The sequence below is a fragment of the Nipponia nippon genome, unplaced genomic scaffold (assembly GCF_047370975.1).
Source record: "Nipponia nippon isolate SJK-2023a ecotype South Korea unplaced genomic scaffold, ASM4737097v1 scaffold_1, whole genome shotgun sequence".
NCBI lineage: Eukaryota > Metazoa > Chordata > Aves > Pelecaniformes > Threskiornithidae > Nipponia > Nipponia nippon.
In genome coordinates, this window is record NW_028262290.1 from 15997378 (window position 1) to 16020547 (window position 23170).

Here is a 23170-nt window from a genome sequence, read left to right on the forward strand (position 1 = left end):
AATCCATTTGTTGGTTTTTCTTTTTTTGTTGTTTTGCTAACCTAGGGTTCCTTCAGTTCTGGATCTGTGAGTGGTTTCTTCCAGCAAGGAAGAGACATTTGTTTTTTTAAATTGTAAACTCTTATTCTTGCTATTGATTTCATTCTTAAATATAGACACTATCCCCTTTGAGATTTCTTAACCTGAAACAGGTGAAGTAGTATCACGGTGGTCTGAGGATTAAAGCTGCAGTGTGTCTTGTCAATGGCTAGCAGGTATAGTTGCTAACAGAGCACAAACTTTAAATGATTTCTAAGACTACATTGGTGCACTCAGCATCTACTAAGTGTCACGGTAAGTATACTCTAGCGAGGCATTTAAAACTAGAACATCTGGTATCACTTCATACCGTGAAACTAGTGTGCTGACAAAAGGAGTTAATCTAAATGTGAAGGTGGCTTAAATGTGTTGAGCAGTGTTATACTTCAAGACTTCAAGGGGAAAAGATTGTTTCAAAACACCTTTTTTTTTCTTGTTCTGTGCAAGGAGAAATAATGTGTTGCCCTCTACACTACTGTCATTAACAGTTAAACTTCTCATTATTTTTTGTTCCTGTTATGTGCATATCAAACTGGTCTCTTGCCTTGTAATTATGTATGCGTAGCTGTTGAAAACAGTAAATCGTGCTCTTGTGATATCTGTTTCGCTGTGTTAATACCAAGGAAAAGAATATTTCCACCAAATATCTTTCAAATAATTTACTACATTTTAGTGATTAAAATGTTATATCAGAAACAAATGAGATAATAAGCATTACCTTTGTGTCTTATTTAGGTGTTAAATTTGACTTGGGTATCTACGAGTGGGGAGGTGACAGTTGCTGGCTTTGAGACAATGCATTATGTTCTCTTGCACGCTGAAACATTATTAAATATTCTCCTTTGGTTTTCAGTTTATTGTAAAAAAATTAGACCTTTGCAGCTGACATGTGGCATGGTATAGTTGAGGGAAGCACACAAAATACAGCAGGCTACAGGCAGTAAAACACCAGGTACAGATACTGAAAGGCCCTTTGTGGTATGTATAAAATGAACATCTTTTATGCCCTATTATGTCTTAGGACTTCTTCTACCTTTCAGATAAATCTTACAGACCTTATGAGAGGCCTTGTAAGAAGAGGAACAAGTCTTTTGTTTTTTTCTAGTCTTTGAAAGAAGAGAATGTATTTTCAACTTATTGTTGCTGTAGTCTTCTTATTAATCTTTCTTTGCCAGAGACATTTTTTGGATATGATTACTTTGTGTGTTATTTTTCCATATCTACACACATGCTCAAAATACATTCTCAATGATGGTAGAGTTTTGACCATGCTGTTCTTTCATAATTTTTTTTAATCTTCAGGCAGTGTTAAGATTGCAGAGATGTGATACCTGCTTTAACAGCAATGCTTAGCAGTTACATTATGTTACTGCATGTTAAATGGTAGCATCTTAATGGAAGGTAAATACATTGTTAATGTAATAAATTGAAAAATTATATGCCTGTATAGTAAGAAGTCTTGTTAGTATTTTGTAAGATTATCCAATAGTCTAAAATGAAGAATGCAAAACAAAGACAATGTAACTGGTTTAACTTGGATAATGTCTTTTGTAGCATGCATACACAAGGTTATTTAGGAATAAAGGTGGAAATATTCTAGAATGACTTGTATGTGGATGCTTATTTAAGATCAGCATTTTATTCACTTTTTTTTTTTGGCTTAATCTAATTTTAAGGTTAATAGAGAGGCTTATTTACTCACTGGAGTTTGAAGATGCACCTGAATTTTGCTGTGTCCATGCAATAACAGGCTAATTCTCTTTTATAAATATTTGGTCTTCTACTGGAAAAGGAGGGTTAGGATGCTGCTGTGAGCATATAAGGCTCGTCAGTGTCTGCCTTTGTTCTGCTTTAACATTTTATCCTGCTTTGCAGTTCATTTGCTGCACATCCTTCCTGCTCCATGGACCCCATATCTGTGCAATAGGCAATGTACATACCTATTTGTATTAAGCAAGCATCGTGCCCATTTCGTGTTTAGGATTTTAGTTGGAGGTATAAGTCACTTCTTGTTAACATTTGGGGGTTTTATGCATATCTCAGGAAAATAAGCAACCTCACTGACAAAATTCTTCATTAACAGAGTTTTGAGCACTTAAGACTCAGTATTTTTTACTATTACCTTATTATCAATGCAAAAAATTAACTGTTTTAAAGCTTTTTAGAAGACATAAAGTATTTACTGCAACTATCATATCACTTTTTGGGAACAATCTGAAAGCCGTACTGCCTTATCCATTGGCGCGCTCAGTGATAAGTTAGAAGGGTTGTTTTTAATCTCACTGTCACAGTAGCTATTATTAGAAGTGGAGCTCTTCTGGAAATGGTTTTCACATGGCCGTGTTCAGATAGATGGTGATACAAAGGCAAGTCTTATCTCTGTTTGAAAGATGGGGAAGCTGAAGCTTACCAGCACTAACTGACTTACATATTTTTTTTTTCCCCCCTCATTTTTATGCTTTAAGTGAGCAGGAAAACTGAGACTCAGTCCAGGCTCTGTTCTCTGGATTGCGCTACCTGTTGCTAGGAGGATATCTCTGTCACAGCCCCTTAACACATAACCAGGCATTTGCCAGAAAGGATAAGTGCTTCAATGTGGAAAAAATTGTTGCACAAAAGGTTATAAATTATTAAAATGACATGGAAGTCATGTCCAGTAGGGATTTTATTGGTTACTTGGAAGCATCTGTTGAATGCATATGGAAGTCATGATTTTAAGACACACCCTTAAATAGTATATGTATTCCAGTTCTCTTGTGCAGGGTATGGTCTTTGAAAAAGATCAGTAGTCTTAGATCAGCCCCCACTGCCTCCTCCCCATCTAGCTCTGCCTTATTTTACTAATTTTTGAAGGTCAAATAGATAAGGATAACTGTCTTGCAGTTTTTCTGCAGCTTCAAAATGATAACAGTTTAGCACAATCTGATTAAAAAAATAGACTGTTAAACAAAATTTGCTGCCGCTGCTTTTGGCTGTCGTCTTTAAATCTTTTTGTAGGAAGCTGCTACAAGTAGATGCTGAAGAGAAAACCTTTTACTTGCAAATACACTACTAGCTCAATGAGCACTGAATATTTGAACGATGGTGATTCACTAATACACAGAACATACGTATGGACTGTATGTTGAAGTATAAGCGTAAGGCTCTGGTATATCGAGTGGAAAATGTTGAAACTGTGCCTGCCTTTACTGCTTCTATATAATTTCCATATGTTGTGCTCTAAAGGAGTATATTCATCAACTTTAATTCTTGAAATGATGGTTAGGTATTGAATTCATTAAAAATAATAAATATAAATTGTGGTGGCAATTTACAAAAATTGCCCAAAGTACTGAATGTTTTCAAAAGATTTGAGTTCGGTGAGATTTATGAAATAGGAGAAATAATGCACTAAGTAGTCCTTGGGAAATGCTCCGTCCCACTTATAACTAGCAGAATTTTGGACATTAATCTTATTGCAGCCCTGTCGCTGCTTCCTAACAGTGTGCTAATAACATCTAATGCCCTGCTGCTCGCACGATTGAAATCCTGGGGCTGCCTTACAGAAACGTTTCTACAGGGAAGTGATTCTGCAGTGCCTGTGGCCCTGATGGTTTCCATGGGAATAAGTATGAATCCATGTACTGTGAAATGTGTTCTGAAACTTTGTATTGTGGAGAAATACATTATACCAGTGTGTGAACAGGGCAACGGAGAGTTTAAATACACAAATGTAATGGTGCATTTTTACTTACGTTGAGGCAGTATTTAAAATGTACTAATGGCTTGTGAACAACCATGGAGATGGTTGTTAACCTGAACTGTTGTGCAGTTTAAAAAAAAGAAATGAAAATGTAGCAGGACAAAAATAAGGAAGAGATTGGTCTGTTTGGTAAAACACACCTTGTTTAACATTAGATATTTTTCTGTGTTTCTATGTTTTAATAAACTTTGCTTTTCTCCACTGTTTAATGACTTTTTCCTTTGGTGCACTGCAGTTTGCATTTAACTTCTTCCCTTTGCAAGAACAAGCAGCTCACTTGGACATGAGTAAATAAATGCCTTAAACAGATGTTTCATGGTACCTACAAGACATCAGCTGATTATCGTAAGTTCCCGACAGAGTCGAGGAAAACCACAGCCTATGAAAAACCAACAGACCTTTAACCAAAACCCAGTAATCTCCCCTTCTAATGTTGTATTTGTACAGAAATGGGCTTAGCGTCTGTACTATTTCAGTTCTTCAGGTTGAATTCCACCTACCTATTTATGTCAGTAGCAAAAGCTTTTTCGTTTTATATATTAGGTAAGATATTTACCAGTTTTAGTTCTAGGTATTAACTAATGGTTTGTTTCATGTTCTATGTCTGGTTTTATATAAAATCGGTGGTTTTTATTATTTGAAGTAGCTTTTTTTAATAGGCTTTATTTTATTTTTTTTTAAATCCCTACAGCTTTTGAAGTGGTCCAGTAATAGAATGAGTGAGAAGCTACATGTGTACAGCAGCTGGGTGTGCTTCCAGTAAATGCAATGTCTGTGTCAATCACTTGTCAGTGTCCATAGCGAGCCTGGCCTTGCACTGTGTGAGCAACCACCTTCGCTGGAAGGCTGGGGCTGTTGGAAGGTGCAGGCAGGCCGTATGGCCGTAGAGGAAAGCCCTCTTCTTGTTAGAGTGGGTTTCTCTCTTGCTTGAAGGGAAATTCTGGAGCTTTTGAATTGCAGCAGTTTGGAAGTAGTTGCTCTTAAAAAGAGAAGTAACAAAACAGCTGAAAGAGGAGATACCTATGAAGTATTTTATATGGGGCATTACCCATCTGAATGGCAGTGGTTTAAGCTTTGCATTCAGTTTTCATTGAATGTATTGCTGAGATACACATAATCTGTGTAAGAGTTACAGAAAATGAAAAATGAACTGAATATCTACTTTTTCTAGACCGAGCTTCAGGATAAGCAAGGTACAGCTTTTCCAGCCATGCCCCAAAGAGTGCGCATAAGCAGTTAATATTCGGGAAGGAGTGATAAAATGCTGCTTGGCCTGTTGCTGACTTTGAATTGAGCTTTGAGTCAGCTGCTTACTGAGATAAAGTGGCAAGGTATATTCTGCCCAGCTTAATGCTATGTATGGATGTTATCACCTTCTTTGTCCTGTTGGAAGAAAAAAAACATTCCCCTGCCCCCAAAGCCCTACGGTTCAAGATGGAATACTTTCCGTTCAATTTAACATGGATTTCCGAAATGATTTGGTACTGAGGACCTACATGAGACAAACCCAACAGAATCCTATGATTTATAGTTTGTGTGAAAATATATGTAGTATTCCCTGCTTGAAGACCACCTCAGATCAATATGCAGTGTTCATAATAGTTGAATTCAGGCTCAGCTCCAGGAAACTTCCACTCTCATGTCAAAGAGGGATTTTGATATTTGTACCTGATTGAGATGGTATGAAATGGCACGCATCATTCTGTTATGCCTCCTATATAATTATTGTTTTTAAGCCCCAAATTTCTGTCAAGTTCAGAAATAAGATTTTAACATCTGGTGTTTATTAGCTGTTGAGTGACGTAAAATGTAAGCTTAGTATTCCAAGAACTGTATTTTCAAAGGCTTTGTAAATGTTGGTGTTAGGGCTCTAGCCAGTCAAGACAAAGGTAAAACATTGGGGGGCGTTTGAGGCCTTCTGTCCAAAGGATAGCTATTATGCTTGCTGGACAGAGTGGTGAGGGCTAAGACTCGTTATTTCTGAACTTGCTGTTCAGAAACAACATTTTTTTTTAACATCACCTTGGTTTTCAGGTCTACTCAGTCTTGTCCTTTTGGCCTTAGATTTTGTACAATATGTTCAGATTAAGTATCTTTCTGATTACTTGCCAGGGAATTAAAATGCCTTTTTTTCTTGGCCACCAATCATAGTTAGGATTGAAGATATCTGTCAAAACAATTACTTTAAGATGTTGAAGGTCTTAATGGAAAACAACATTTTTTTTTTTCACTTCTCTTGAGATAAAATTGGTCTAACAGTTGTAAGAGCTTTTATTTCAAAGTGAAGCATGGGGAAGAAAAGAATAAATGTTTAGACACTGATCATGTGAGGAATGGTCAGAAAATCAGCACTGTTGAATAAGAGAATCTAGAAAAATTAAAAAATCTCTGCAGGTGATCTAGAATAGGCATTTCGGTGAATTCGGGGTTTGCTTTTTTTGTAGAGATTGTCATATTTCTCGAAATTAGTATAACGTGGAAAATTCAGTGTCACCTCTAATCTTCAGTTCACCTCACGGCATGACTTTATGTAGTGGCAGTCTGGTGCCATGAAGCTTCATATCCAACACCTAAAAGATTAGGCTATCAACATCTCGATTTTGTGCTTTTCACACGGTATCTGTCAGACGATGCTTTCTAGAACATGTTTCTGTGGACTGCACTGATCAAGTTGGAATTTTTTATGTGTGTCTGTAAATATCTGTCTCCTTAATCATCCAGAGGAGAGTGTTATGTGTATTAGACATATGTTTTCTTACTCTTAACTGTTGCAGTGGTATCTTTAATTTACTTCAGCGTTCCTTTTCTCCTGGCAGGGAAGTTGAAAGACTTTGTTACCATCTTATCAAGTGATGCTATAGCCAGGAGACAAATCAGCTCAAGGCAAGTTTTTGTTTGGTCAGCTTCCAGAACTTGCCTTTTTTAAATGTAGGATAAGCACTTATCTGTAGTGTGTGAAAAACCTCATCTGGAACTATTGAAAAATGTTAACATTGCCTATGTTTCACTATGTCTTGCTCTAGTTTTCTCTTATTTTTTTTCAAGTCTTTGTTTAAAAAAAAAAAGCCATTCCGTGCATACCTGAGGATTTCAGAACTGTTTAATTAAATTTACTTTCTGTGTAGCTAATTGGTTAAGTTTCAGTACAACGCAGGCTGTAGATTTGCTTTTGGTGTTGTGTGTGCTGGGGAAGCAGGCAGGGCCACTAAATTAGTGTAAAATTTGGTATGTCTTCATTTGGATATTATTAAACAGGTGAACTAACTCTCTTTTTCCAGAGGTGCCATATATGCATGTTATGTGTGTCAGGTAGATGTCTTAATTTTAGGCATCTCTGATTTTAGCACAATTCAAACTCAATTACGTGAGCTGTTAGTCATGATAGTTGAGATCTATCCATTTACAAAAATACGTCAACGATTCTCTCTTGAACTTTGTCTGTGCTAGGATTTTAAGTAAAATTGCTCATACTGTAATGCTTAAATGTCAAAGTTCATGGTTTGAGTTTTAAGAATTCCTATGGAGAAGGTTCCATATGTGATGGATATATCAGACATGATTAGCAGTAATGGCTTTCAAGACTCTTTTGCCAAGTTAAATATTGATCACAGTTTCACTAGTCTTAAATATTGAGAGGAAGTGGGCGTTGTGGCACCTTCCACATTTGATGCCCATGTCAGTTATGGTTGGTTTGAAAACAGCTACAGAACAGCGTTATTTACACTCTATTCTCATCCTCTCCCCAGATGCTGGCAATTGGTGCTAGTGGTTGTGCCGACAAAGCACAAATTTCTTGGGTGGGAAAAAATGTTAACCATTCAAAAAGATGTAAATACTTGATTTAAGAATGAATCAGCTTGTTACATGATGTATCCAGTGGGCTAACATAGGCTCTCTCTTGTTTGATATTGTGTCTGTAAGACACAGCACAGGTACTGGAAATGTGGTTTCAATGTGGTGACTTTCAGCTCTCTGGAACGCAATCATAAATGAATGTTCAGTGCTTTGATTTGCTGTTGTCTCTCTTTAGAGAAATACAGAAATATGCATCTTAGCATATTCATGTCCGTACAACAGAATCTTCCCAGCGTCCCCCAAAGGCTTACAATACTTCAGCTCATGTTATAGGTATTTCTGTAATGAGATACAAACTTTTGAAATTAATAACTGTGATGTTGGGATGTAGTGAAAGTTAAAATTTGGCATTATGCTCCTACAGCTAAAATATGTATCTTTGAAGTTTTTAATAGTTTCAGAATGGTTCTTTTCTGTAGTATGACTTCATTCTTAATGTTTGAGCAGTGCTTTGAAGATTTGAAGATTAGAAGCACTGCTGAACTGCACGCTGCTTTTTTTTTTTTTTGTTAATTGAGGATTAATGGCCATTAAAATCTGACAAGTGGCTACTCCAAGTGATTAAATTGCTTTGATATTTTGAACACTGAATTTACAAGTCTGGGGGACTCTTGAGATTTATTTAGGGGTTATTTGTCTATCCTTTTCTAAAGAGTCTTTGTGTACCTGAATATTTCTTACATATTGACTGTATTTACTAAATCAATCTGCGTATCATTATTGACTTGTGTGTCCAGAGGTATCAGAATTTAGAAATCTGACTTTTTTTTTAACAGTAAGTCAAATTACTTGATACATTTTCTACTTGAGTACATAGCCTTTCCTGGTTGACCAGCTGCATTACTTAAATAACAGTTGACATGTGGTTTGGTTACTGTTCATTTCACAACACAGTGGTGTAGCAGTGAAGGGTCTAAGGGTACTTAAAAACAATGATAGTTTGTACAAAGAGGCAATATCTCTTCGTAGATGAATAGGAAGATGGGAATTGTAGATAGTGTTTGGAAAGTGAATCAGCATTGGATGAAAGATGGGTTATACTGGTGTTCATTTAGATTTCTTTGGGATATTTTTTTCTGTGTCATTTGGAAAAATTGATTTGTATTTCTCAGTGTGTTGTGTTACTTGCATTATTTATGTTAACACTTCTTACATTTATTTTCAGGCCAATAAAACTATTCTGATTCTGTTCTGATGCTTCATAAACATAACATCTTTTCTGGGAAATGTCTAGATACAAGTTAGAGGTGTGTTTTTTTTTTTTTGGTGTCTGTGGTTTACTCAATATGAAGTATTGGTTTGCACAGTCAAATCAGGAAATGTCGTGGCATTGTTGTTTGTATAGTGATCAGCTCTTTCTGCTGTATCTAGACTAGCAAACAAATGGAAATGACATTTTTAATGTTTGAAACTGGTCTTGTTATCACTAGAGAAATAGTTCTACTTCACACTTGTAGGTCTATTTATAGTACTGAAACACAAGTTCCAGTGCATGTTTCCCTCTTGGTCATATGGTAGTATTTTGATGGCAGGTTTTTCAATCCAAGTTTTAAGAGCCTGCTATACTAAAGACTTCTGTCTTATGTGCTAAATAAAACTCTCCAGAACAAAGAACAAAATGAAAACAAGAATCATGTGTCATTGGATGCATTTCTCAACTTGTTCATTTATCTTTTTATAAATTATTTTGGTAGCTAATGAGCTTTCCAGCGCAGTCATAAACCTGAACTTCTGCAGCTTGCTAACGGGTGTGAAATTTAGAGTAGTGAGTTCATGACCTTCTCTGCCACCTTTCTCAGACTCGGTTAGAAAACAAGCTTGCAGGTAGGCCTAAACTGGGGTCTGTATCTCCCTGGATAATATCTGCTGTGGTCTTCAGGCTGGAGATTGAAAACTGCAGACTTGTGTAATAACTTCATTGTGTACTGGGGTGTTTGGTAACCATTTAAGAGTTTTGAACTCCTAGTTTTATCTCCTTGAAAAATCGGTGGTACTCTGTGACAGCCCATGCTCTTTTAATTTGCTGCTGCTTTCTGGGAGCAATTATCAGAAATGCTGTGATAAAATCGGCATCATATCACAAATGCTTCTAGAACGGACTCAACAGGCAAACAGGATTCACAGTAACAGGGACAGCCAATGTGCGTAGAAAACTCAAGAGCAAATGAGGAGAAAAATACTGGAAAAGGTGAAGGTTATAAGACTGTAAAGGTGTTGAGAACAGTTATGCTGTAGGCAGAGAGCATTCTGTAATCTGTCCAGTTAGTTATGGATTCCTTGACTGTGGAAGACAGAACTTATGGCAAATATATGATAAACCTTAACTTCACACTAAATGCAAGTTGAATATTATTTACATGCTGGCTCTGTGGTAGAAGGCATCCTTCTTCTACATCTAGGTGATCTCAAACTGGTGTTTGCTGTACTTCTTTCAGCGTTGTTAAATTCTACTTCACTGCCCACTGATCTTAATTTCCTTACTGTTTTCCCATGAAAGGAGATTTATATAGCCAAAGTATCTCTTCATCTCTCTGCTCTGTAGACCTCTTTTAACAAATTGGATAAAAAGGTATGGCTTCGAAGGACTTGAGGGACAGATGTGAATGTGTGTTGGGGTGAAAGTGTTACCTACCTGTGACTGGGAGGCTTCAGTGCGAGCATATCTGGATGCAAGAGAAAGCAGAAGTGAGTGGTATTGTGAATAAAGAAAGAATCAGAGGTAGTCCTGTTAGATACTTATATCCAACTTAGTTGGAAGAAGGTATTTATTTTCCATTCTCCTTCCACCTCACAAGCAGGCTGTATATGAAGCTCTTGTTTTCCCATTTTAGCCCAAGAAGGCAATGTGTTTGTAAAGAATTTCTTTTCTAGTCACCTTTTTCTTCCATTTACCCTATATTGTGGCACTTGAATTCATTAAGGGTGTTCTTAAAATTGTGACATAAAGTTCTACTAAACAGCCAAGGAGAAAGCTAGGGGCAAATATATGTTCCTTATGGCTAAATATGAGCTTAACTTTTTGCTTTTTTCCCCCTGTAGAATGTTCACTAAATACCAGTATTTGTACAAAATCTGTTCTTAGGGTGATTGAGCTGTAATTCATTGCACTAGTTTGTTTGCCAACAGACCTTAAAGTGGTATTGCTTTAAAGACAACATAGTCATCAGACATTTTGTGGTGTATTTTGCTTGGATGGATTAGGATTTAGTGAAATAAAACCCACTTGTGCTGGACAAAGTATAAGTTCTTTCAAGTCTGTGATTGTGGTTAGTTTCTTATCTTGTTCTGGTTCTTGTTGTTAAGCATAAAATTTTACTTAACTGTAAAGTGTTTCTGGCAAATGATTGACTATTTTTGAGTGGTTTTGTTCACACTGTTCCAATTTACAGTATCATCTCATGAGACTTCTTCATTGTGGAGTTCAGATTTAGGGAAGGAAGTGAAAATTATATTATTAAAAATATGAGTAATTTGTGCTCCTTTTTTTCTTTCTTTTATCATTCATTATTCTTAAATATCCTATGACACGTAGTTTATAAAATATAAATTATATTATCATCTGAAGTAAAATTGCAATGAGATATAATTTTGAAGGTTAATGCAACTGAAATTTGATGCATTTTGTGCCTTTATAAGAATTTCCTACCAGTTTCTGCATAGTTACTTCTAAGGTGTTTTGATAGTTTCGTGTGCAATGTTTCCCTCAGGAGGGAGGTTATTGCCCCTACAAGATAGCTTTTAACAGTTATAGCAACAAGGTAAAGTGAAAAAGATCAATATTTCATTTTAGAAGGGTGTTTCAGAAAATTGGTTTAGAACTGCATTTTGACTGTTCATTTAATGGTCTTTTTTATTCTCCTGCAATATTACGATGGCCTCCAGTTCTTCAACCTGGATTAAAATTGCTGGTATTTAAGCCAGTAGCTCACTCAGTTTGGAGGTCTAATTTACGCAACACTTCAACAATTCAAAAATTCCAAATATATAGTTTGAGGACAAAAAAACCAATAGCATAACATGATTTTCTTGTCTTTGTGTTCTAGGTTGTGTTAAAGATCATTAAACATTACCAAGAAGAAGGACAGGGGAATGAAGTGGTCCAGGGAGTGCTGCTGGGTCTTGTGGTGGACGACAGACTTGAAATTACGAATTGCTTCCCTTTTCCTCAGCATACAGAAGATGATGCAGACTTCGATGAAGGTAACGGTTACAGTTTTGCAAAACTTGAGGTAAAAAAAAAAAAAATCCAGATGTGCAAAAGACCAGAAGCTTGTATGTGATCAGAGAGTTTTTATTTGATTTGAGGTATCAATGGGTCACTCACAAGGCCATCCTGCATATCCAACTGAAATCTTGTCTATGTAAGGAAAGTTATAGGGATAAATACTGTATTATATGGACACACTTATTTTAGAGTAAGACTGTCCACACAGGAAATTACATAAGCTTCCAGTCTGTAATTCATATAGACTTCAAAGCTTTTTATGAAGATGGCTGTGTGTGTATTATGTGTATGTATCCGTACATGTACATATGCATATAGTCAGGCATATAGATTGCCTCTCTGTAGATGTATTTGTATGTGTTAAGTACTCATTGAAAGCCTGAAGAGCAGAGCTTTGTAAGTTTAAGAGGCACTGGTTAACTTGAAATCTGGGTGATATTTTTGCTTTTCCAAGTGAGCTAGAAGTGCATCGGTGGTTTCTGTCTGTCTTGGTTTTTCCTTGCTGGTCCTACTAATGTTTTATTATTGCCACTGTAAGCCAGTATAATTGGCTTGCCACAGAATGGTATAAAATCTATAAAGTAAACTTGAAAGGCTTAGAATTCTAATCTTGGTTATATACATGTATATGTGTGTGTGTTTAATGATACTAGTAGAAATGCTTCTTTGTTAGGGCTTAAAGAGAGACGGTTTAACTTCAAGAGTAACTAAAGAGGCAATATAGTCAAAGCAGTTGCAGTTGGAAGCTTCATTTATCTAATTTTGTAATTCAGTATGAGCAAGATTACTTAAAGTATAAACTGCTTTTTCTTGCTTATAATGAGGTTAGTTATTATTAAATTAATATTTTATCTTATTATAAAAGAATCTTAGACTCTGCCTTTAAAACGGGAATCACTTTAAGAATTCTTTGCAACTTGGTAAGGTTCCTTAGCTGCTTATTGCTTCTGTTGTGGGATTATACAATTTGCTATATGAAAAAAAAAAAAAAAAGGCAAAACACAGGGGAATCTTAATTGTCCTACATTAATATGGTGCTTGAGTCAGAACTATATTTTATTAAACCCTAAAAGATGTTTTAAAGATTCCTTCTCTTCTGGAGCTCTTCAAAGGACTGGAGTAATTTAAATTTTTACTTGGAGCTCATGCTTCAGTTATTCCTGTAGAAAATGGCTGAATTGTTTCCATGTAGCTGATAGGCAGACAAGGAGTGAAATAAATTTCTTAGTTTCTGAGATGGATTCATCTCACCATATGATGACTACCATGCTGAAGCTGCAAGCCTGTGATCTTGTATGCAAGGTTCAACTGTTTCTGTTTGGGAGAAACTTTATTCCAAGAAAGTGACTCTTGTCACCAGTCTTTCTTTTTGCCTTTTTAGCAAGTAGGCAATAATCGTGGCATTAAGTAAGGTGCAGAAGACAATGCTCGTGGAGGTTCTCTCACCTGGATGTCTTCACTTGTCAACCTGTTCCCATGCTGCAGGCACAGAAAGAAGAGCAAACTCTAGCCAGAGTGGAAAGTGAACCTATCACAGTGATGCTGATGCAGGGAAAGGGAATTTGCAGCCAGGTCAGGGGAGCTTGCCTGTGCTGAATCATAGAATCATTTAGGTTGGAAAAGACCTTTAAGATCATCAAGTCCAACCATTAACCTAGCACTGCCAAGTCCACCACTAAACCATGTCCCTAAGCACCACGTCTACACATCTTTTAAACACCTCCAGGGATGGGGACTCAACCACTTCCCTGGGCAGCCTGTTCCACTGCCTGACGACCCTTTTGGTGAATAAATGTTTCCTAATATCCAATCTAAACCTCCCCTGGCGCAACTTGAGGCCATTTCCTCTCATCCTATTGCTTGTTACTTGGGAGAAGAGACTGACACCCACCTTGCTACAACCTCCTGTCAGGTAGTTGAACCCTATTAGCCAACCTCAAGAGCCATTTTGTATTGGTTTTCATCTTCCCTAGCCTCTACCGTGTGGGTGACAGAGAGGTTCTCTCTGTATTCTTCTCAGTGAAATACAGTTAAATAGACTGAACCATTCAGGAAACGCAGAGTGCTCATGTTCATTCTGCATACCCTTTACTTAGGGCCTGTTCAGCCCTTTGACCTATGTGGTAGAGGCTAGTGAAGATGAAAACCCAAACAAAATGGCTCTTGAGGTTGCCAGCTGAGCATTAGGTACCTTTTAGGCTCTACGTAGAGTTGTCTTCTGTCTTGCCAATGTGAAAAACAGTAATGTTTTGTAAATACTCCTTGTTTGTTTTCCCTGGAGCTATGTTTCCCTATGCAAGCATCCTGCCAGATTTTCAAAAGATTCTTTTTTCTTCTAGATACAGATACTCCAGCAGAGAAATATCTTGCTATATGCCAGAACCTTAAATTCAGGATGCTAAAAACTAAACAGGGCACCTCCCTCCCCCTAAGACTTGTATGTTACATCAGTATTATAACTGGCTTTATATATTTGCACAAATTCAGGCCCAGAGATAAGGAAGGAAAGAATAAGGGTCTTGGGACTTCAGTTCCTCCATCACCCAGAATGATACTTAATGTTGTTCTCTTTGGTCAGAATAACATTGTATTGTCTTTTCTTCTTGCTTAGGGGGTGTGGGTGTGTGTGTATATATATATTTTTTATTTATTTTTTTTTTTACCCAAGGGTAAATTTAAGGTTCTGGAATAGGAACAATCCTATGGAGATTCCAAGCTTCTGGGCCTGCAGAAAGCATTTCTTGGTGGACTTTGGTCATACTTGATCTTGTGTTAATGCAGGGACTGTTGCACTGGCTGAAGGGCCACACTACCCCAGCTGCCCTTCTCCTGAGGGGAGGAGATGGGGAGCAACCATGTTATCTGTTGGCAAACTCCTAGTCTGCTATGCTGAAAATTGAATGAATACACCCAAAAAATAATTTCTCCTGTATCATTTTGCAGGAGCTTGAGGAACAGGTCACCTGAAAAATACTCATTTGCCTTGCGGTCTCAAGGTGATTGTTGTTAAGAGAATTAAGCTTGATACTTGAGCAAACAAACTGTTGGATAATTGGCAAGAGACATTTAAGCTAATGTTTTCCTTTTTTTAAATTGAGCAAATCTAATATAAAACACATTTTTGAGGGTGCTAAGAAAATATCCTTAATTTGAACTTGAAATAGGTATGCATGACACTTAAGAATTAATTTGATAAAGACGTATTTCTAACTTGTTAGCAACACTATTTCTTCAGATATGCTTTTGACATGGTGCCATTTTGTCTCTTGCTGCCAATGCCTGACATTATTAAGCTTTGACTATTTGCTGCAACAGAATTCCTTCAAAAATGAAATTTTTCATTTTAAAAAAAATACCCAAACTTGTTCTTTTAGTGCAAGAACACTTTTTAGTGCAGTTTGAATTGGGCTATTTCTAGAAACTACAGAAAACATGAGAGGTTTTTTTAGATTCAAGTAATTCTTATTATAAATCTGGGAGGATTGTCTACCATTTATGAATCCACAGGTGTTTTTCATCTTGGAAAGTTTCTCCTACAGTGTCGTCTTCCTACGATTCTTTTTACAAAGTGTAATTTTTTTTTTTGTAGTAAGATTTTTCTGTCAGGGAAGTCTTAAACACCTAGGTTGGCCTGCTGTAGCACAAGATTTTTGGAGGGGGCGGGAGGGTTTAACTCACCTCTGTGTTAGAAATCTGTAGGTGAAGTTTAGTTGATGATGTGTGAGCTAATGGAGGAAAACTGCAGAACAGGGGTATGTTGTTGAGTCTGCAGCAAAAGATGCTTCAACACAAATGTTTGATATTTTGGGGCTGCACTCTGGACTTTTGGGCAGGCCTTTACTTTTCAGATAACTCTGTTTCCTTGTTACTAGGGCACTTAAATCCTCATAGGTATTGAATTTATTTCTCAAAACACAGATCTTAAAATTCAGGAAGATACTTTCAGTTATCTACACGTACAACCCCTGTTCCCGTGTGCTCCACCCCCCCGGCCCCATCCTCCACCCGATGGATTCAACTCTTGTTTAGGGAAAATCAGATTTCTGCTGTAAGGATTTTTGGCTTAGGCGCTTCTGTGCAATGATGCAGTACCCTAGCTTGTCTTTGTGAGGATAGTTTTCTAGGAATTACTTTCACTTTAGGGCACTTCCGAGCTTTTGTCTGAGCATAGTTTTGCTTTCTTTCAGTTAAGGTTTACTAAAAAGGTGTAATGCATGAGGTGTATTTTCTTCCTAAGAAATAAATGTATTACTCTTGACTATAAATTGTGTCTGTAAGCGACATGTTGAGTTCAGTCCTTTGCACTTTATTGTTTTATCTTCAGTGTATTCATTAAGTAGCTCTTCTCCCTGTTTAAAGGAAATTTGTATTCCTTTCATGGAAAGGAACAGTTAAAAATGTAGTATACATCTTGTAATTCATTATAGATCTTGTGAGACATTATTTTGATAAGTTATTTTGAAACAGATTTTATTTCAACCTGATATATTTTAGTATCTTACTTACAAAGCTGAGATAATAAATTAAGTGCTGTGGTAATTATGCCAATAGAAACTTCAAGACAGTTATATAATTATACATCAAAATCATTTCTAGAAGGTTGTAACTTTTTCTTCTTTTATAACTATGCAGAGTTTTCATTAGATTCCCTCTGAAAGGCTTCAGATGAAAAGGTGATGCTGCCTTTTCTTCCCCCCTGCCCCCGACATGATTTTTACTTTCTTACCTGAGAAGGTTAATTTTGTTTTTCAATTTTCAGGTTAGAAGTATCTAGATGATTAAAGATTCTAATACCTGTATGCTTCTGTGCTGTAGGTTGTTAGATAGTTGTATCATCAGTCAGTAACAACTAGAAATAATATAGTGTAACATTCCCACCATTTTCTGTGGTTGTAGCTTCTATTTTGCCTCAAATGAATGCAGCGGCATATGGAGAAACATGGCATAGCTCCTATATAGTACTTTTTCAGGGTTTTAATTGGCCAGGGGTAGGAGCAGTTCATCCTGCTGAGCCTTACCTCCAGTGTTGCCAGTACAGTGACCTGCGGTATGCGATCCTTGCAGAAGCAGAGGCTTCAGGTAGCTAAAAGGAACATGCTTAGAAAAGTTAATTTAAGATAAAGCAACGAACTGAATGCGTGCTTTTGAACTGTTGCCTACTGCAGTGAGAATGAAGTGAGTGTTGGCTGTGTTAAGGCCCTTCCTGTTTTATTGGAGGACTTGTTCTTGAGGTTGCATTTCTTGAAGTGAAGCTTATGGTCTGCTACACCGGTTGGACGTTATAGGGGCTTAAAAACCAAAATCACATGAGTTCTTACGCTTTCCAGCATGCTGTGTCTCAGTGCATAGGTGCGGTGGAGTTTGGTGGACTGTTTTGGCTTTTTAAAAAGCATCTTAATAAAAAAGGCTACTGTCCTCTAGAATTATAATTTTTTTCTTTTGTTAAGTTAATAGTGTAGCTTCTCAAACAGCCTTGTGAGTACAATTGGAGAGGCAGTGTGAACCCCTAAGGTGCTTGAAACCCCTGTATGGTCAAACCAGAATCTCCCAGAGAGTATGTGTATACCTATAGGGGCCAAATGGACTATGTGAAGGTTGATTTCTTTTGCTAGTATTGCTGTAGAAGTCGTGGTGCCATTAAATCACAGCCCCCTTGCTGTGTTGATTCATCTTTCTGTAAAGATTTCTGTCAAGGGTAAATTTTGTCAATTTTCTTGTGAAAACAACTTCCAGTTATTCCCATTTAAAATCTGCTAGTATTATAATTAAAAGGTTTATCATTGTAGGCCTATCTTTTATTTCTCTTGTATTGTGGCAGGACAGAACTTGAGCATGCTGTAACTATGTTCTGAGTAGGCAGATGCAATTTTAGCTGACAATTTTTTTTTTCTGTTTTTTTTTTGTTTAGGTTTATTCTCTTTATAACAGTTGGCAAACATAGAGAAGGCCAAGTGTATTGTCTTTTACTGTAAGAAAATGGAATGTTTATGAAATGCAGAAATCCAGTTATATGAAATTTAAGTTTCATTTCACTAAGGACATGAACAGATGACCCAAAAGCTCCTAAATCCCAGCCTTTGTTCTGGCTCCAGTTGTAGTCCATTTATCTGAATTCCTCAACCGTGTTTTTCATAAGTTCCTATAGCAATTTAGGAAGAAAGCTATACTATGTAAATGTTGACTTTTCAATTACTAAGTGCTGGCAAAAGCCCATCAGGTTTGTGCGTGCGTTTATGAAGTTTCACTTTGTGCTCTATGTAAAAAGAATATAGAACTGTAAGTCGGATTTTTTTTTTCTTTATCATTTTGGTGTAAAGAAATCATGAAATAGTCCATAGACTTGGTAAGGATTAATTTATGTAAGGAATTCAGATGATTATTCCAGAGGGTGGATAGTCACTTGTGGAGCACGCAAACAGTCTTGTCTAGTCTTCTGTGTTTTGGAGTTTTTTGTGGGTTGTCAGAACTGATATTGGAACACACCAGTTGACAGAGAGATCGGTTATTAGGTGTGTTTGATTGTCATGTAATAAGCTGTATGACATAATCAAGGTTCTTCAATACAGCTGCTAATCACACCGGCGTTATTTTGTACTTTACCTGTCACTGCTGTGAGTTCTTGAGTTGTTTCCTAAAAGGAAACTAATATTGACACTGTTCGACTAATTGTAATGGTTCGGTGGAGTAGCAGACATGCAGCACGTTAAATGTTTTGCCTAGGTTTTCATACTGTGCAGACTTACCTCTACTGGAGGTTCTTGTCTTTATCGGGCACAGAAGAAGAAATTCAGATAACAGGCTACTTTCCACGGCATAGTCTGAAGTGTGCGGATACGTGGACTTGTCCGTATGCGATACAGCGGCGTACCGCAAAGTATGTTTTTGTAGCATGAAGCCCTCGGAGAAAGTGCTGTCCATTACCTTACCTGACGCGTACGCGTGCGTGCCCCCGTCCCGGCGGTGACGCTCGTTCGGGCGGCGCGGCGCCGTTAGAGGGCGCCCGAGCCCAGCGCACGGGCACCCGGCCGCGGCCCCTCGCCCCTCGCCCAGCCGGCGGCTTCCAGGCGGGAGCGGGGTAAAAACGGGCGTCCTCTGATGAGGTTCAGACCGTCTTTCAGACAAATGAATTCCGAAAATACGTTACAACGGGCATTGAGTTAAATACAGCTCTAACGACTCAATGTTTTTTTCGTTTCTTCAATCAGCCTAAATGTGCTGCGTGTTCTAAGGATTGGTATGAGCGTAGATTGGTAGGCTTTGATTCAGAGACCTTTCCGTGCGTCCGTGTATCCTAAAAGCAGAGCAGGAGCTTTCTTGACTCGCAGGTTCTCTTCACTTCCCAATTCTACCACGTGTAACCAAGAAAGAGGAGATAGCCCTTGTGATGGATCTTCTTAGCTTATTTCAGCAGGTTTATACTGCTAGACTTAAAAACTGCACATAAGCTATTCTTTTTCTGATAGTATTGCGTGAAATGCCTGAAATACTTTGTTTATTGCATTTCTGGATTTTCAAGTTGATTTTTACCGTAGAGGCAATGCTTTAAAGTGGTAGGCAAATCCTTTTGTTCAACGTCTAATTTTGAATTAAAAAAGAGAAATAATTTTGCTCTTTAAAGCACCAGGCATATTAAAGTCTTATTTAAATCCAGTTCCATTAAGATTTTGCTGCAAAAGAAGTTAGTGTAATTTACTTTTAAACACGGAAATGCTGTAATAGCTTTTATCTTTTTTTTTTTTTAAAGAAAACTTATTTCATGGCATTTTTCCTTGAGTAATTTTAAACATAAAAACCTTGTGGTTGCCTAAATTCTGAAAAATTCAGTCATAGTTTGTTTGATTTTTTTTTTTAATCACAATTGCAATGGATATTAACATCTCTAATAAACTTTCATGCTGAACATTTCTGAAAATTGTGCTTAAGAATGATCATTTAGTAATCTTAAAAATGAAGTTAAAGAAGCATCTGTTTTAAGCGGTAGGTAGCTTGCTGTATGTAACTGTCTTTTAGCAGCATTAGAACGAGCTGGAAGACTGTATCCAGCTCATTTTTGCATTCAACCATTTCACTATATGCAAGTTTTGAACTTGAAGCCAGGAGATTTTTACTTCATAGTTTGTGTTCTATCTTAAATGTATTCCTTACTTATAATCATGATATGTGATCATTTAGTTTGCTATATGGATATTTCATATGGTTTTGTAACACTTGTAGAAACTCATTAATTTTTATGTAATCAGCAATATAAAAGTCCAATTTCTTTTTTTTTTTTTATTTTCTGCAATTTAGGTAAAATATTACGAATTAGCTATTCTGAATTTGATTTTTCTTACTAGTATAATCAGCTCAACTCTGACTAAAGACATTAAAGTGCACAGAAGAGGATAACCAATTAAATAATAAAAATGTTTAAGATCTGTTCTTTGATTTCAGGTATCAATCTTTGAATTTTATGCCTATATTGTAGTTTGTGCTAGTGATTTAAAAACATTAAGCCTTATGCTTACTGTTTATTAGGGGAGAGAAAATGTACAGGTTATTTACCCTGAGTACTCAAAAGTTTTTAAAATAATTTTTGACGAGTTACAAAGAATCTAAAGGTTAATTGATTTTTACAAATTCATTTAATGTATTATTTGTTCAGTTTTGGGAATATGCAAGAACTCTGAAATACGAAAATACTTTATATCCCTCCACATTTTAAATCACACAAATGCAAACAACCTCGTGTTTATATTTTATCATTAACTTGTGGAAATATTATGGTAAACAATATGTAATGTGCTAGTTCCTACTAAAAGCAGAGACTCCCAAATAATTCTTTTAGCTGTTCTACACAGATTAGTTTATGAAATGATATTGCTGTGAACATATGGCAGAGGTGAAACTTGCTGGCTTTTTTTCCCCCAATGTACTCTATCACGTACTGAACATTTGAATTTTGCTGTACTGCAATTCAGGAAAAAAGCCTGGATATAACCATTTGTATTTTAAGGAAACAGAGTTCTTTTCAGGGAATTGCTAGAACATATAATTGACATCCTGGTAGATCCTGTATTCGCCTTACCCAGCTGAGGTAGGTGCCGCCTTGGGTGCCTAAAAGTTAGAAAAGTAGTAGCATTAGGCTACCTCTGTTTTGGGAGGAAGTAAAGCTTCATCCAGAAGGAAACCCAGACCGTGTGAAGACGGTGTTGGCAATTCTGGTAAAAACTTTCTAGTTCTTCATCCTTGATTATGACTCTTCAGTCTTAGACAGTGGGCTACAGGAGTGGACACTTCCATTGGACTGCCTGGATCACTCTGTGCTTTCTGCATGTTTTGTTTTGGTCTGTATCATGCCCTTTCTTAAGAGACCGATTGCTTGGAGTCCCTGCGTTCCCCTGTAGCTTTGGCCAGATATTTTGACTCTACGCTTGTTTGTTCTTTTGGTAACACTTCTCCCAGTATGACTGGACCAAGAGGAAGAGAGTGTTCTTTTAACACCACCTTATTGCCTCTTTCCATTCCCCCTCCTTTCCTTTTTTGCTAATGCAAGTATTTAGCCATTTCCTTCCCTGAAGAATGCCGCAGTAAACTTGAGGGGGCTGAAGAAAAGCACGGCAAAATGAACAAATGCCACGTGCTAATATTTTATTCTGAGAGCCAAAATGAAGGAAATGCCTATACTTTTGTTGAACAACAATTCAAATCAGTACATCTGGGTGAAAAAATAATAGAAACTTGATTGAAATAAGAGGTGGTAGTAAATTAAGAAAAATATTTTTGCTTGTTGTTTCTTGCTCCGTAATGTTTTATGGATTTCTCAACTGCATAATCTGGAAAAATTATGTAGCGTTATTCTCTTCTAGAACAAAATTACAGATACTCGAGGTATAGAACACGTTAAACCCAAGTCGCACCTTTTTTGTTTATAGCGTTTATGTTCATTTTATTGATAGAAAGACAGAGACACGTTTCTGGCCCAAGGTTCAGTACTGAATATTGAATTGAATACTTGAGGAACAGACTTAAAATCCATTTTGCTAACAGGAAACCTACTGCAGCAGTGGAGTTGAAGGGATAAGAAATTGATTCACAAGGATCACTAAACTTAAAAGATTTTCTAGAGAAATACTAGTCTTTTCTATCAAAGAGAAAAATCCTTAGTAGTTTAAGTTTAGATCTATATTTTAACATTATTTATTTATAATTAATATATGTTATTAAATCCAGTGATGCAGTCAAAAACATATTGGTAAACTGAAAAAGCTCAAATGAGCAAATCTTGCATTTTGCTGTAGGGTGGTGAACCAGTGTACAGAATCTTAATAACAGCAAAATTTAAGGAAATAAAAAACTTCTTTAAAGCTCTGCTGAAAATGAGCTGAGTGTGCGTAGCTGCACATGTAATAGTGCATACACGTGTAATAAATAGTAGCTTAAATTTATATAATTCCTTATCGATCGTATCTACAAAATGTATTTATTGCTGATAAGGTTGTTGCCACCCATCTAACTTCAAGACATTTACTATATTTTGGTTTGTGGTATGTTGGTCAAGAAGTTGCTGTAGTATGCAGCTTGTCTTTTGTTTCACTGTTTGCTGAATACACAGTTTGATTTCTTTTATTGGATTACATGCTTCAGTTCAGCGTAAATTCATGCAGTAGAAAAATACACATTAAAAGAGATTGTTTACTCTTCAGTAAAAACTCATACTTTTTTGTAGGTTTAGTGTGATAAATCCTCGATGCACATATTTATAGCCAACATGCAGCATTGTGGAGTTTTAGTCAATAATAGAAATGGAAAGATTTCTTAAAACTTCTTTAGAAAACAAGACAGGCATGTTCTTTGTGTGATATATTTAGGTCATAAGGGACATCTGCTAAGGATAATTTTTTAACACTTGCTAACAATTCTAATATAATATGGCCTATTCATCAGTCATATTGTTCCTGACTTGGCTAGTGTGGATTTTAGTGATTCCCGATGTGCATTCAGACTCTCTTAATTGCTAGTTTCTTGCTGTTCTATCTTATTGTTTTGTAGGACAATGCATAAGCGGGCACAGAATAATCAAAATGGTTTCCCTGGCCATATTAGGCACCTAACAGAGATATGTTCGCTGGGCAATGTGTGCATGTTTTTGCAAGTGGAAGTCTCGTTGAAAGAAAATAAATCTTAACGGGGAAATAATTCAACAAGATTTGAACATGCTATTCAATATATGTGTGTGAATATGTACATATATTAAAATATATATTTATATTTATACATGAGCATATATA

The 23170-nt window shown here is 36.6% G+C and overlaps 1 protein-coding gene across 1 annotated transcript in view; it reads left to right on the top strand.

Annotated features, from left to right (window-relative positions):
* The window catches only part of EIF3H (eukaryotic translation initiation factor 3 subunit H), a 90894-nt gene that overhangs the window by 9829 nt on the left and 57895 nt on the right, over window positions 1-23170 (top strand). Inside the window, exon 2 of the mRNA XM_087747272.1 lies at window positions 11719-11875. Within this exon, the coding sequence (XP_087603398.1) occupies window positions 11719-11875 (157 nt within the window). The remainder of the gene's footprint in view (window positions 1-11718; window positions 11876-23170) is intronic.